The 15884-nt window shown below is 44.7% G+C and overlaps 1 protein-coding gene across 1 annotated transcript in view; it reads right to left on the bottom strand.

Moving 5' to 3' along the window:
• Positions 1-15884, bottom strand: part of APBA1 (amyloid beta (A4) precursor protein-binding, family A, member 1) — a 321554-nt gene that overhangs the window by 33228 nt on the left and 272442 nt on the right. Inside the window, exons 3-5 of the mRNA XM_006894407.1 lie at positions 15158-15253; positions 10950-10989; positions 4187-4332 (exon numbers count right to left, since the gene is read on the bottom strand). Coding sequence (XP_006894469.1) covers positions 4187-4332; positions 10950-10989; positions 15158-15253 — 282 coding nt within the window. The remainder of the gene's footprint in view (positions 1-4186; positions 4333-10949; positions 10990-15157; positions 15254-15884) is intronic.

Here is a 15884-nt window from a genome sequence, read left to right as displayed (position 1 = left end):
AAGTCCTACAGCGCCAGTGCCACCAGAGACTATCACAGTTCCGTGTGGCCACCTCATCTCCATCCTCACGTTCCCTTTCATGGGATGCACTTCCTGTGTGCTCCCTGCCAGGTGCCCTTTCAGGGGGTGTGGAAATAAGACAAGGGGTTCTAAACACAGCCAGCTCCACTTACAATCAGAGAAAAGCTTCAGGCTGGGTGCAAAGCCAAACAATCTGAAGAAAATTTAAATGGATGTAAAAGGAACATGAGGCAGAAAATATTTAATGACAGGCAACAGTTCTTTCAAATGCACAGGAGCACATTGCAGCATGATACGTGTAAGTTACAAAGGAGATGAAACAATTTAATTTTACCCCTCTATAATGAATTCCTCACACTCGAGCAATTTTCAGTAAAATAAATGGATGTTTTCCAGATGTCTATTCTGCTCTAGGCAGGTCTGAACTGTATTTACAACCAGACAGCCTTCATCTTGCTTGTTTGGATTGACAAAGCCCTTCTTTTTTTCTTTTTTCTCTAATAAACCATGGAACTTCTGGAATTTTGAAGCGTCAAAATAAATTTTTTCTGATTTCTTATCAGGCAGCTGGACATTAAAGAAAAAAAAAAAAAGAAAGAAACCCCCAACACACTATCAACACTGTCAGACACCGCCGTGAAATAAGAAGGTATAATTTACATTACCATTGGCACTGGATGGGGATCTGGTGCAGCTGCTGCTGGAGTCTACCCAGGAAATGGATTTATGTGCAAGTGTGCAGGAGAGTATATTTGAGCACCATGCACATATCGGAGGGGAAGGGGCTGGGTGGAAAAGACATAGATCCTTCATCTGGGTGTGTGTGTGCGCGTGCACACACGTAGAAAGGAGCTACATGACACCATGCCCAAGTACCAGTCTCCTCTCTCACCTCAGCACTACTTTGGGACATCCAGCTTCTTTTTTCTGGAGGACTCACCTGGAGAAACCACAGCTGTGCTCAAAATGGGACACTGGCATTTGGGGGAAGATAAATGTTTGCTGTGTGTATCTACCTGGACATCACGGGATAGTCAGTATAAATGGCTCTGGCCCTTTAATGGCATTTGACATCCTTGGTGACCATGGCAACCCAAAATGCTCCCATCTATGTCCAAATACACTGTGCAAAGGTGGTGTTCAGCTTTCACAAACCACCAAGTTCTGGATCTTATCACCCCTTGACACTTAAGTCAGGCCAGGCACTTATAACCCCTGGATCCTGGAGGCCCTGAAAGAGTGCCGCTAAGTTAGGAAAAGACAGTGCTGTGTCTGGCTACACTGGGGCATGAGAGCAGAAGCATATTTCCGTAGACATTCTCAGTTTTAAGTTCTCTGCTCCCCAAGAAGCAAGCTGGGACAGTGCCTGAAAAGCAGCCTGTCTTCTCAAAGGTTCATGTGTTCTTGTTTTCGACACTGCATGGAGGAGATACTAACTTGAAATGAAGGAGACCAGAGGGGATTTATAACCATTAACAGCCCTCTTCAAAACAACAGGAGACAGTGAGAAGGAATCAGACCAAGCTTGGATGGGGCAGCCCAGCAGGCACTTACACGTAGCGTGATTTAACCTGAAAAACCCAGAAGAGATGGCAGTCAGACGGATATGCTTCTGCAGAGCTGTCCGGTCAGGAGCCAGTAGGGCAAAACCATCTCTGTGGGTAGTGGGCACCATCCCCTTGAAAGAAGATCTTGCCCACAGTGGCCCTCCTGGAAGAGGCTAACTTTATGAACACAACAGAAGTCATGGGTGCCTCATGGCAGCCGGGCTCTGTTGTTGTTGGTAGGTGCAGCAGAGTCAAGTACAACTCTTAACAACCCTAGAACAACTGATCTGAACCCAACCCGGTCCTGTGCCATCCTCATCATCTCCAACACACTCGAGCCCATTCCTGCAGTCACTGTAGAAATCCATCTCACTGGTTGTCTTCCTCTCTTTTGCTGACTCTCCACCTTTCCAAACATGATGTCTCTTTCCAAAGAACAGCATAATACGTCCAAAATATTTGAGATGAAGTTTTGCCATCCTTGCCTCAAAAAGCACTCTGGCCACACTTTCTCCAAGATGTATTTGTTTGTTCTTTTGGCAGTCTACGGGATATTCAGTACTCATCTCCAACACGACAGCTCAACGGCATCAATTCTCCTACTGTCATCTTTATTCTCTACTCATCTCTCAAACACATAGCAAATAACTGAAAAGAGTGTGGCCTGAATCAGGCACACTTTAGTCTTCAAACTGACATCACTGCTTCTCAGTAATCTGGAGAAGTTCCTGACAGCAGATCAAACGTATGAGGGAGTGGCTGAGCGGCTCCCTGTCTTATGTGGAGGAAACTATTAACAATAAGCCCCTGTCAGTAACCTTGACTGTGGCCCATCAGAGCTGAGGGCAGCCCCTCTCAGTGCAGTTATCATCTCTGGCTGGTAACTACCACTCTCTAACATAACACTTCGGTAGTGGGATCAAAAGTTCCAGCCTGGGCTTACTGTACGTTAGGTGGTGCTGTGATACTGAGCTTGGAGAGGGGCTGCAGAAGGCAGTGGACAGCTCATGAAGTCCCAGCAGCAGAAGTGTTTGCAGCAGCTTGATGAGGAAGCAATGGAGGGAACTTTGGATGTTCACACAGGAGCTCTGGAAGCCAGAGTGGGGCTGAGCAGTGGGGGCAGGGGCGGCCCAACGTCATGGCAACTTGGCAATGTTGGAAAGAGGATCACGTTTAATAGTCACAACAGGGCCAGGAATCAGCTCAGGTCAGAAGGCAGAGCCACAGAGTCTCTGCATCACTGGTCTGTGCCCCTTTACCCTGCCTGTGCTCCTGGGACACTTGACATCTCCTGTTCCCCTCCTCCTCTGCCACTCCCTTTTCATGGGATGACTTCACCCAGGCAGCTTAGCTCAGGCAAAAAAGCTCACTTTAAACAGGGCCATTTCCCTTCCTCCCACCCCACCCCTCATCCAGGGTTTGCAGTTAAAGTGTCCAGGCAACACCAGGTAACACTTTCTCTCAGGCAGGGGATTGAGAACTCTAACTTATTGCCTCTACCCGTGGTTCCTGCCCACTCCTCATTCCCACAGAAATACCTGGATGGAGCTGGAGATGTGTGAAAGGGGAGGTGCAAAAATGGGATTGATCTTTTGTGAGGAGAATCAACCCTGACCAGTCAAAACTGGCTAAAACTGACCTGGTGAGCTCTAAACTATTCCAACTCACTCTACATATAAGGTTTTAGGGACCTACAGTGATGTTATCTCCCTGGTTCTAAGGAAATAATGGTCTCGCGGCTCCCGTGTGGCTGCCCTGGGGTTTGACTATTGGTGGCATGGGAAAGCATTTGCTGGCACGATGGCATGACACCTGGATCCATCCACGGCTCTCAGGTGTGTCTGTGGCCTGGGCGCGTCCACGGCTCTCAGTGGTGGTGGTGGTGTGCTTCAGATTCTAGAACTCTCTATTTCCACAGGATCAAGACAGTTCTGGCTGGTTCTAGTTGTAAATGATTTCTACTAGATCAAAGGGGTTTTCCTTTTACATCTAGATAAAACAGATTCAAACAGGTTATGGCAGACCTGAACTAGTTTAAACAAGGTGAAGCCTTGCACTGACTTGTTTAGACAAGTCTGGTCACATTTGATCACATACCTTATTTGACTTGAACCAAACAGTGGAACAGACTGGAACAGGACCTTTGGTTTTCAAGCATTGACACCTAATTGGAACTGACTCTAAACAGGAACCTCTGGGTCACTGATTGCTAGCGGGGTGTGGCACACCTCTCTAATGCAAATACTCAAAATGACAATTTTCCTTGGTTGATAAAATTCTCAGTTTATGCTCACATGTGTAAGGATATAGGTGTTATTTCATAATGCCAGGAACAACTTCAATACATCATATTATACAAGAAAACTTGTGAAAGCTAGAACCTGTGAGAAGAGGAAACCTGTCAGAGAAGGAAACCTCAAAATTATTTTGGCCACTAAAAGGAACAATAGGTAAGTGGTTAAACTAGTCGCTCACTGCATGGGTTCTCCTGCTGAGTTAGCAGGTGCGGGGCTATCTCAGGATCGGACAGTGAGGTGTGGGATGATTGCAGGGGCCTGCTCCAGGGCTGGGTAACCACACTGGCCCACTGTCCTCCCCCAGCACACAGCACCCCTCACCTTGATCCTGCTTACTGCCTCCTGGGCCTGCATCATGCGCACATTTTTGGAAGGAGTTTTGTCTGAGAGCAACTGGGTGGAGCCAAGGTAATTGGCAGCAAAAATGATTCCATCGATCAGGTCTTCGGGGTCACAAGGTCCGGGAACTGTAACACACAGAGCCACACATGAGTGAAGTTACCGGGCACAGACCCTGCGGGAGGTATGAGAATCCCTCCCCCGCCCCCCATGCTGCTCATCTGTGGTTAATCTCTGAGCCTGCTTTCACTCCCACAGTTTTACAAAAGAAGAAACTATTTGCGTTTGTCATTTTAAATTTTTTTTTGTAAGACAGGATGGGAATATTCAGATATGAAGCATTAAGGCCAGTGATAAAGGATGCTTCTTCTAGAAGGCTGTGAGCTCTCTGGGACCAAGGAGCGTGTACTTGGCAGCTTGTACTCTCCTGTTTCTAATCATCTGCCACCCAAACCGAAACCCCAGGACTCCCAGCAACCCCATAAGGTAGAACAGCACTGTCCCACAGGGTTTCCAAGGTGGTAGTAAATCTTTAACAGCATCTTTCTGCCTCATCTTTTTTTCCAGGGAGCAGCTGCTGGGCTCAAACCAGTGGCCCTTTTCTGAGGAGTCAAATTCTTTAACCACCTTGCTACCAGAGCATCTACCTCTTGCTCAAATAAAACCCAAGTCCATTGTCACTGAGTCTATCCTGACTCATCCTGACCCTCTCTCTGGTCTCCGAGGCTGTCAATCTTAAAGGGAGCAGACTGCCTTATCTGTCTTCTGTGGAGTGACTGGGAGTTTGAACCACAAATCCCCCAGTTATCCTCCAGATACTCAGCTCACTGTGCCACCAAAGCTCCTCTATCTTCCACTGTAGTGGGTGGTAAACTAATGGGGTGGGATAAAAGGCTGATTAGAAAACCTCCCTTTCCAGCAGGCCCTATCACCTGCCCCCTTTTCATCCACGATCAGTCACCCTCAAGCGGAGTCTGATTCCTGCTGAGGGAACCTGCATATGCCACAGGAGCCCTGGGAGCCACAGGGATCTGAAGGATCAACTGGAACTAGACTGCCAGGCATTCCTATGAGCTGCTCCTGAGAGGATGAAAATGGCCAAGCTTTCAAACAGCAGACAAAAATATTAACAATTTGCATCACCCAGGGAACCCCTATTTTCCTCCAAAATTGGGGATACATGCTTTATAAAAAAATAATAGGATACCTGTTTCAGAATGTCTGAATTCAACACTATTGGTGTTGATGTTGTGTACCATCTAGTCAGAACCAACTCATAAATGACCCTCCCGCAGATTTTCAGAGGCTGTAAACTGCACGGAGATTATTCATCCTATGAAGCAACTGGTGGGTTTGAAGTCCATGCCTTTGAGGCACCTGTGCAATTCCTTACTACTAAGCCACCAGAGTTCCCTAGAGTTGTTGTTGTTAGGTGCTGGTGAGTAAAGTACGACTCACAGTAACCCAATGAACAACATATCTGAACCCTGCTTTATCCTGTGCCAGCCTCGCAATCTCTGACACCCTCAAATCCACATACTGGCTTCTAATTCTGCAGAACAGGTATTACTCGAAAGCCAGGGTTTCATGTGATCAACCTTGCTAAATCACAGGACATAATGTTCCCGGCCTGATCTCCCACACAGATCAATTCCAAGAAAATAGAAATTTTCTCTTCTCACTGACCTGCCTTTTTAATCAAAGCTTAGGTTTAAATACGTATTTAAAATGAGAACATCTGATTCTAACCATAATCACCTATAAACCTTATTCTAAATTAAAACATGGCTGGCACAGAAACATAACTTTACCACAGATGCACTAAGAAAGGAGTTTATATTCAGTAATTAAAACATAAGTATTTTCTTAGACTTGAATGCTGTATTTGGGGAGACTATTACATATATTTTAACCCCACTGTTCAAACATTAGGGTCTTAAATTCGATAATTTGAAATGAGAACAATTTGGTTTTTCCTCTTGGAAGTTAATCTGAAGTGTCTTTTATTTTTATCCTTAAAAAATCAAGCTCATTTTGGGCTTAAACAGCTGCTTCTCATGATAAGCTACTTATCAGGGTGCAGGCTTAAAATAATCTCTTCATTTTTCTAAAACGAAAGTGGTGGCAGAAACAAAGAAATTAGGAGAGTTTTAGCAAAGCCATCCTGTAGTATCTGTTAGTAATTAAATAAGAAACCTGCTATTGGTATCATTCTTGGTCTTTATGAGGAAGAATTCAAGTGCCCCGAGTGGCCCGCGGTCAGACCTGCCCTCCTCACCGACCAGCAGTTCCCCTTCTTGTCAGCAGTATGCTCCCACCACAAAGCCTTTCCAGATTTCCATTATTTACAACACAGCTTTAATTGTCAGTCAGAGAAACACTAATCTAATGAAAAGAATATGGGGCAAACTATGCTCTGTAAGAAGAAAAAGCGTTCCTTCTAGGATAGTTGGAATGGATTTAGAATGTCAATGAAATCAAACAAAAATTAAGCCGTTTTGCCTGCCAGATGTGGAGAAAAATTATCTCATATGGCACAGAATTTTAAAAAACCTTCCTTCTATTTTTTTCTTCTTTAAAATAACAGATGTAAAAGGACAAAGGTCACTTTACCCATAGGGCCTCCGATATCCTATACTTTTTTTCTGATTTAGCAGCCAACTATTTCTTTCGACTATGTCTTTCAATTCTGTGTGTCATGCTAACAGGTAACATTCTTGGCTGCTAACTAAACATCTTCAGGGTTAAGTCTACTCCATGACACTACAGAAGAAAGGGGTGGGGCTCCACTTGTGGAAAATCAGCCATCAGAGACCCTCCACGTCTTCGAGGGGTCACCAAGGGCTGGAGTGAATGTGATGTCAACTCAATTCCTTGCAAAGGGCTCCCTTTTCAACTGACCTAGGTGTGAGTGTGCAGATATGTTTAAAGCAATCCAAATAGTAATTAAATAGCCACATAAATGCCAGGAAGCCAAAGGACAGGTTCTGTCCAGATCATAAGTTTAAAATGTGATCTCATGTCATCCATTCCTTCAGGAAATTGAGGATAATAAAATGTATTTCACTGTTAAACATCCAGGGGAGAAATAATCCACACAACCCAAACCAAAGTCCTAATGGTGGTCTGGAGGATAAGGAGTTTTGTTGCCAACCCAAGGGCAAGCCGTTCGCATCTGCCAGCTGCTCTTAGGGAGAAAGACAGGCAATCTCCTCCTGTGTAACTTACAGCTTCTGAAAACCTGCTGGAGAATCAGCTTCAAGTCAGTTCTGACCGAACTGAAGTGAGCTGAGCTGGATTTTCTAAGTTTATTCTAGGTTTTGTACTAGTACATTAAAAAAACCCCAAATAACCAAACTATAATGGCTGTAAGTTAAAGAATTGAAGGTGTCATTTTGGCCTTTTGGAACATGGTCTTCCTTTCAGGGTGCACTGGGGTTGTTTTGTGGGTGCACAGGAACATATACTGCACCCTATTTCCCAAGCCAAAGGTCGTGTAACCCTGGTATGTCCACTTGTTATACAGAGGTAACTCGTGGTTGCTGTGAAGCTGAATATTGTTACCCATGGTGGACAGTGTTAGGTGAAGCTCCCTAATTAAACAAGCTTGGAAGCAGGAGTGGCATCCACTTCCACAATAGCTTGCCTCTGGAAATCCTATGAAACTGGAGAAAGGATGAAAGTTATACAGAAGTGTCATAGGGTCGCTATGAGTCAACTGTGACTCGACGGGTCTTAACAACAACAACAACAACAACAACAACAACAACTTCTATGTAACGTTGAGCTGGAAACCTTCCAGCCTCAAAGAACAGGCATGGAGGAGGAGGAAGTTTCCAACCTTGAGAAACATTTCCAAGTTGTTCTCATGGAATTTCAGAACTTCAAAAAACGTGCTAATAGGTTACAGGCTGGTCCATGAGATGAACTAATTCTGTGGCTGCAACGGTGGTTCACATACGGCAATGTTTTTTAGGACGACACAGGACGGGGCAGTATTTCATTCTGTTGAATACAGGGCCACTATGAGTTGGAACCAACTAGCTGGCACCAAATAAAACAAAACATTCAAAGGAGGGAGAGACACTAACGTGAGTAACTATAGCAAACCTATGAGCTTGTCCTGCTCTCCAAAAAACCTCCTACTGTTGAATCAGGACTGATGCACAGCTGACCCTCCAGTGGGTTTTTGGCAAATATAAAACACACAGGAGGAGACTGTCCACCTTTTTCCCTTGGACTCACTGATGGATTCAAACCACCAGCCTTTGGATTGGCAGCCCAACTCCCTACAGACTCTGCCACCAGAGCACCCTATGTTCCGGGACATAAAACTTTTGCTTATGAATCGCCATAACTCATTTCCAGAGAACAACAACTGTTCACTTTTAGGATCCAGAGGTCATACATGGCCTTAACATGACACATGGGTCTTTCTGGCCTCTGGACAAACCTCCTTTAAGCAGTGGTCATCCACTCTATTCAACAAACTGTGTCCTCCCTGGCAGAGTATCCGGGGCCAACTCTAGCCACAGGGTGCTGCTGGAGAAATGAAAAACAGGCAACTCTTGTGGGTGGAAGGTGAGCTCTGCTGGTCGAGTGGTAAGAAGCTGTGCGCCATTGGCAATCTCCTCCCGTGTGATTTACTGCCTCTGAAAACCCACGGGTGGGTCAGCTGGAGTCGGTTCTGACTCTATGGCACACAACAACAACAACAGGTAGGCAGCATGCCCTAAGCCAGGCTGTGTAGCCTTGGCCCTCCAGACCTGGATGCCTGGGGTGGGGGGTAGGGGGTAACGTGAACCATCATGTGTCGTGACTCTGTGTGGCTGATTACAGGGAGAATTCTGGACTTGGACGTGGACAAGTTACTCACCCTCTTGATGCTCCTGTTTTCCTGTTCACAGAGAGAGACAGCTGTGAAGGTTCACGTAGCTATGAGGTGGAAAGTGTAGAACTGTACCTGGCAGGGAACAGGTACAGATGGCCTCTGACTGACGACGGGGTGCTATTCTGACAGCTCTATCACGAGATGGCTCAGAGAGAAGCCAAAGGCTTTATTTTTTAAAGCTTTCAGTATTACTGTCATTTATTATTAGTATCGTTAGGGGTTGGAAACATTATATATGATCTAACAGTTATGATCATATTAGCAAATTATATACGGCAACACTGTATGTAGTTGTTGTTGTTGTTATGTGCCATCGGATTGATTCACAGAGACCCTATGTATGTTAACTCTGAAAGCTGCCCTATCCTGCACCAATCTCATTGTCTCTGACAGACCTAATCCCATTACTCCAGTCACTGAGTCAATCCATCTCATCCAGGGTCTTCTCCTGCACTATTCCTCCACCTTTCCAGGCATGATGTCCCTTTCCAAAGACTGATCCCTCTTGGCCACATGCCCAAACTATATGAAATAGAGCCTCAAAATCCTTGGCTCCAGGGAGCAGCTTGGTTTGTTTTCCTAGCAGTCCACGGTATGTTCAACACTCATCTCCAGCACCAGAACTCAAAGGCATCGAGTTCTATAAAAGCTCACAGCCACTGAGTCAGAGGGAGGTCTGGTGGCCTAGTGGCCAGAAGCTTCGCTGCAATGCCAAAGGCATTTGGTTCGAATCGAAAGATGGGCAGTAGTCTCCTTCTGCTTGATTAACTGGCTCTGAAAACCCTCTGGAAGGTCAGCCATGGGTCGGTTCAGACTCAAAGGAACAACAACAACAACAACAACATCAACAACCACTGAGACAGAATCGACTCGTGGCTTACCCTGCATTGATTTCTGAGGCGGTGACACTGATGTGATGGCTGGAACAATGGGCTCACACACAGCAGTGATTTCCAGGAACCTCTAAACCTCCAAATGTTTAGTTGGCAGCCAAGCCAGTGAACTGTCAGGATGAGCCAGGGAGTAGTTCAAGGGAAAGCTTTCAAGAAATAATTCTGGTGGAATCAGAAGATGCTCACATCTTTCTTCCGTGGGGCAGCCAATGGATTCGAACTGCCAGAGAGGCCTCTGGGCTAGCACTGCAACTCTCTATGGACTATGCCACCAAAGACAGGAAGTACAAAAAAATGATGCCTGTTAAGTATGAATCACTGTGTCCCAAATATGCATAGCTGTGGATTACCAGTACTAGTTAATTCAACAGAGAGACAAAGGGATTGTGGAGAAGATCTTGCAGAGTGAAGTATATTCGGGGTGGGGATGGGGATGGAGGTGTGCGGGGGGATTGTGTACCAATGAAGGAGGTTTTTCTTTTGCTTTTCAAGGAGAGGAGCGGGGGGGTGAAGGGGGTGGGGGGGGCGGGGAGAAAAGTGCAACAATGAATGAATGGAAGTCCAAAATCTCTGTAGATGTTCATTGAAATTAATTTAAAAAAAATATCAAAATGTGTCCTTCACCATTCATTCCCAACCGAATAGAATAGATAGCTAAAAGGGGTGTTCTGGGAGAGCGTGTTCTAGAGAAGGGACACAGGGGTTTAAACCCAGTATGACCATGACGAAGGTGCAGGAGGCAGGGCAAGCCCCCAGCCTCACCTCCAGCCTCAGGCTCTGTATCTACATAGTGAGCAAGGCTTAGCGGGCTGACTGCTTTTCCAGCCCCAGAAGACCATGAATAAGTAACTCTGTGGTTGTGCCCCATCACTACTGTTTTACAGCCTGGTCCTTAAAAACACCCCAAACCTAAAAGATTCATGAGTGACTCAGTGATCAATATAGTCTTGGTAGCTCTTACCTTCAACGTAGGTTGGAAATGACGCCAAGCTTTTTCTTGACTGTAATTAAGACAAAGAGGTTTTAAAAAGGGCAAGTGTGATAAACTATCCATTAACATAACCACCTATGCAACATGAAAAAGAAATGCATCACCAGCGGCAGTTATTAACCAGTTATCAACCACTTCTGGTTAGAGAAAGCAAACGGTGGATAAATATATTCATTTCCTTTTAAAGATCACCCCAAACCCAGATTGGCCCATCTGCATTTTTTATAATCTGAGAACCTCACCCTATAATCATAAAGATATCTATCAACCTAGAAATTATTGCACAGATCCTAATCTATAATCGACCACAGCAAGAGAAAGGGTGTAATTTGTATTCTTAAGACTCTGCATTTCCACACGGAGGAAATGCTGAACAGTATGATCATCAACAAGATGATTATATGCAAAAACTAAAAATTCCATGGGAGAAACAAGAAAATCAGTTTGGGGCTTTGTTTCTTTCTCCTGCATTGATAACTCTCTGTGCTAAAAATGTCTGCTAGATTTTTTTTTAAATCTCGTGCTTTCATTTCTGAGTTATTTTAGTGGAAAAGTTTCATTATATAAGTTATTCTTATGTGTTACCTTAAAATAAGAACAGAGAAACAAAAAGTAAACAACAACAACAACAACACAGGAATTTGTACATAGAGTACAACCTCCGAGTACAGGTCAGTGCTGTTGGGTGTGATGACAATCTCCCCCAGCCTGGCTGCAGAGGAGCCTAGAAGCTTGTTCTCAGAACACCAATAACACACCACTTGCTCTTCCCTGGAGCTAACGTCCACGTTGAGTGGGATCAGAGTAGAAACTTCATTGCTGCTTCACAAGCACTTCAATTTGGTTAGTAATACATCTGGGACAGAGAGACAAGTTTTGCAGAAGAATGGACTGACAATGTTAAAGAAAAGAATTCATAAAGTGGACAAAAAGGTTGGGTCTGTAGTGTCAAAGACTGTCCACAGAAAGCCTCAAAGATTTTCATTTCACTGCTGGTAAACCTGGGTTTAAATTGCAGAGACTCTCCAGGAACTAAGTGATTATTTTAACCTGCACTGTCTAGAGAAAGGGTACGTAGTGCAGTATAACCTTCTTAATGAGTGGACTTGAATTGATAGATGGTAACTCTGGGGTCTCCAGTGGGCTGGAAAGGTGAAGGGACCTGGATCTGAATAAGGGCTGGAATGCTGTGGGAAAGAAGTTGGGAATGGCCAAGAGACAAATAGGTCAGTAAGTGTCACCATTCTGAAAACAGCCCTGTTAAACAATGGACAGAAACCGGGGACAGGTGAAGAAATGGAATGTTCATACTAAATTCTGAACAATGGTGGGAATTTAACACTAACTACAACCTGTGCCCAGGGCAACCCCCTCATAGTCACAGTGTGGGTGGAGGATGGAAAGGCCAAAGGGTCTGGGCTTCATGCCTCAGCAAGGGTCACAGATCAAGGAAATGAAGATACAAACAGGCAAGACACGAAAACGCAACAGGGGCTGATGCATTTACTGCAAAGTGCACACCAATGGACACAGAAGATGGATAAAAACAAAGAAATCATATTCTACTATTCATTGTATTATTTGTCCAAGTGAGAAGACAGCCTCTATTGATTGTCAGTAACCAAGTTTGTCTAATTATGATTAGTTTTTTTTTGTTTTATTTAAAATATATTAACTCCATGGTGTTCAGAAACTTAGCTTTTTCATATGAGCTCAGATTTTAAACTTTTATTCCCCCACCACCTCCAAACCCTATTTTTGGTAACCCAAGATGGCTTCTCCTCTTGGTACATTCAAGAAGCCAATTTAGAGTTTCTGAGGCTCTTCAGATACTTTTCTGAATTCTAAGCTCCAGAACAGTGACCACATTATAGCAAAAGCTAAAAAAGAATTCCTTTGAGCCTATAGTTCTAAAAGCTGCTATTTGATTTAGACCCACAATGGAGGGCATTGGGTAAACTCACTTCTTTTCTATTCAAAGCTCATGACTGGCTTTCTTTCGTCTCTAGGGTAGTAAATTTTTTTCAAAAAGAGAATTTGGGAAATGAAAGCATCTCTAATTATTGCACACAAAGAGGATTTTCATCATTATTTCTAAGGATGTGCAGAAGCACGTGCCAAGTCTTGTAGGAACTGAGAAACTAACAAATTTGCCTTGCTCATTATATCTGCTGCATAATCAAATGCTGAATATTCAGATGTCTGATGAGCCCTTTGTTTGCTCACATGTGGACTGAGAGGAACACTGGTTCACCCTTAACATTCAAGAATTAATAAGTAAACTCACACCCTAAAAGGCTAACAGCTAGGATCTTTGGGTTCTTCCCAGGGACTGCACTAACAGTTTGCAGCGCCAGAAAGGCTGGAAGATTAAGATGCCATCTGCTGTGGCTTTGTGGACAGTGACAGTAAGAACAATTTCCACCCCAGGAGGACTAGATCCTGTGGTTAAGATCACGGGCCTGTGGAAATCTGGGTTCAAATCCCGACCCAACTACATGGGAATTCTGTGACAGCAATCTTTCAGCTTTCTCAACTAGGACATGAAGGCAATTACACCTACTTCCTGGTATTGTTCAAGGGATTAAATGAGATACCAGCTGAGGCTCGTTCAGCCCTGTGCCTGGAACACCAAAGTGCTTGGGAAATGACACCTCTCCTGACTATTACTGTCAGGGTGTGCCATGAATAACGCATAATGCGGAGCTCAGAGCTCAAGAGACAGGGAGGGGCAGCAGACACTGACCCCACCACTCTTGTTCCAGTGGCCTACAGCTTAAGGACTAGGAGCAGGAGATCAAAGCATCTCAATTCAGAATTCTAAAATTCAGGGAAGGTCTCTCAATGCTTGTTTGGCTCTAAATTATTGGTATTAATAACAAAAGAATATAGTTCTTTTCATCAATGTGTCATCACAAATGCATGTGTTTCACCACAAGTATGATACTTGTCACCCAAGACTCTTTTCAGAAGTGATCTGTCATGTTAGAATGCAGACGGCCTTCTTTGCATTGTTCAAACCAGAAATTATTAGCAAAAGGAGAGAAAATGAGATAGTCACTCATCATGTGGGTTACCTCTTTCACGCATATCCTCAGTGTTGATTTGGCAGCATCTATATTTAGAGGGTGCCGAGCCAGCCCACACAAAGAACACAGTGCTGGCCAATATGTACTTGATTCTGGTTCATTAACAGGTGTGGGTGGCAGGGGAGCTGGGTGCAAAGGGACAAGGCCATGGGCTCCCTTCAAGAAAGACACCTGCCCTTTTCTAGCCCCAGAACTCTCAGGAGGAGCAAGCAGCACCCTCACATGTAACCATTTCCGACTGGATCTAGTTAGTGAGGTCTCAACAGCAGAGCAACTAACTGTACGATTTGTTACCTGAGACGGGACACTTTTGAGCTTCACTGCCCAACAGTCCTGAGCCCCAGGTGGTTATTTAAACTTAAAAATAATGCAAAGTAAAGGAAATTAAACTTAAGTTCTTTGGCCCCACAAACCACATTCATATTTCGAGGCTTTGACAGGTGTGAGTGGTTAGCAGCTGCCATACTGGACAGTAAGGAAGCAGAACACGTCCGTCAATGCAAAAAGGTGCTTGAACAGCATTGCTAAAGGGGTTGCTTGACAACAACTATCAACAGGAACAATTCACATTAAAATGGGACCTAAGTAAGTATTTGGTGAATGGTTGGCTAAATGTCACTCTAATCTCACAAAATGTTTTTCATTTAGGCTGGAAATAAATGGCTATCGAGGGACTCAAAAGTCTACTCACTCCTAAACCACCCTGCAAATGACACTCACGGTATCAGGATGCAGGTAATACTGTGCGGAAGGATGTCGGTCCGTGGAGCTGTCAACCAGCTGAACCTCCCACACTGATGGAAATCCTTAACCTTCCCTCCCCAGCATGGTAGCCTCTAGCCACGCGGGGCTGTTAAGCACCTGGATGGTAGTGCAACAGAGGGTGTGAATTTTAAACTTAATTACTTTAAATTTAAAGATTGGCTAGCAGCTACCAAATTGAGCAGCACAGCTCTTACCAACTAGTCCCACACTGCAGAGCAGAAATTAATTTTGAGGCAGAAGCTCTGGGAGGTGAGAACAAGCATACACCAGTATGAGATGAAAAGCAAAATGGGCTGGTGGCTTCTGAAATGAAATGGCACCTACCTCTTTGTTGGTGGAGGCTTCTGCGGGATCACTGGGGTGATGGGGTGTACCAGAGGACTCTGCACCCAGGGGCGAGGAGCTGCCAGGAGACGGAGACTGGGACACAGGGAGAAAAGAAACACCAGTGAGAGAGAGGGACTCGACCGCGACCCGGGGAGGGACACGGGAGAAGAGGAACACACCTGAAGAGACATTTCAGCAGTGAGAGAACCGCCTCAGAGGGGAACTGCCCACTCCACACCAGGTTCCCGTGTCTCCAGCTCTCTCTTTAATCATTGCCATGTCTTCCTAGAGCTTTCACAGATCAGGGTCCCACCCCTAACTCCAACCAGGTCAAAGGTTTATGGGGAAAAATTGGGTATCAAATGTAAGGTCACAGCGAATAAAGCTAATGGTGTTAGAGAAAGCTATTGTTAAAAACATTTTCCTTACTGGAGAACACATACACATGAGTACATGCTAGTCAAACATCTTATAGATTTACCTGCCCAACCTTATCTGAATGGAAAAGTGAAAATTAAAGCATGCAGTTTTAAGGAGACAGCTAGAACTGATTTTGATGTTTAGAAGTCATATCACCTTAATTTTTCTAATCAGTTCCTTCATGTTGTTGTTGTTGTTATGTGCCGTTGAGTCGTTTCCGACTCATAGCGACCCTATGCACAACAGCCCTAAACCCTGCTCTATCCTGCGCCAACCACACCGCCTCTGATACACCCATCCCGAT

Source organism: Elephantulus edwardii, unplaced genomic scaffold (genome assembly GCF_000299155.1).
Source record: "Elephantulus edwardii isolate Elephantulus edwardi_28Jun2011 unplaced genomic scaffold, EleEdw1.0 scaffold00141, whole genome shotgun sequence".
Classification (NCBI taxonomy): domain Eukaryota; kingdom Metazoa; phylum Chordata; class Mammalia; order Macroscelidea; family Macroscelididae; genus Elephantulus; species Elephantulus edwardii.
The sequence above is the reverse complement of the archived record's forward strand: the minus strand, read 5'-3'. Positions and strand labels throughout refer to the sequence as shown.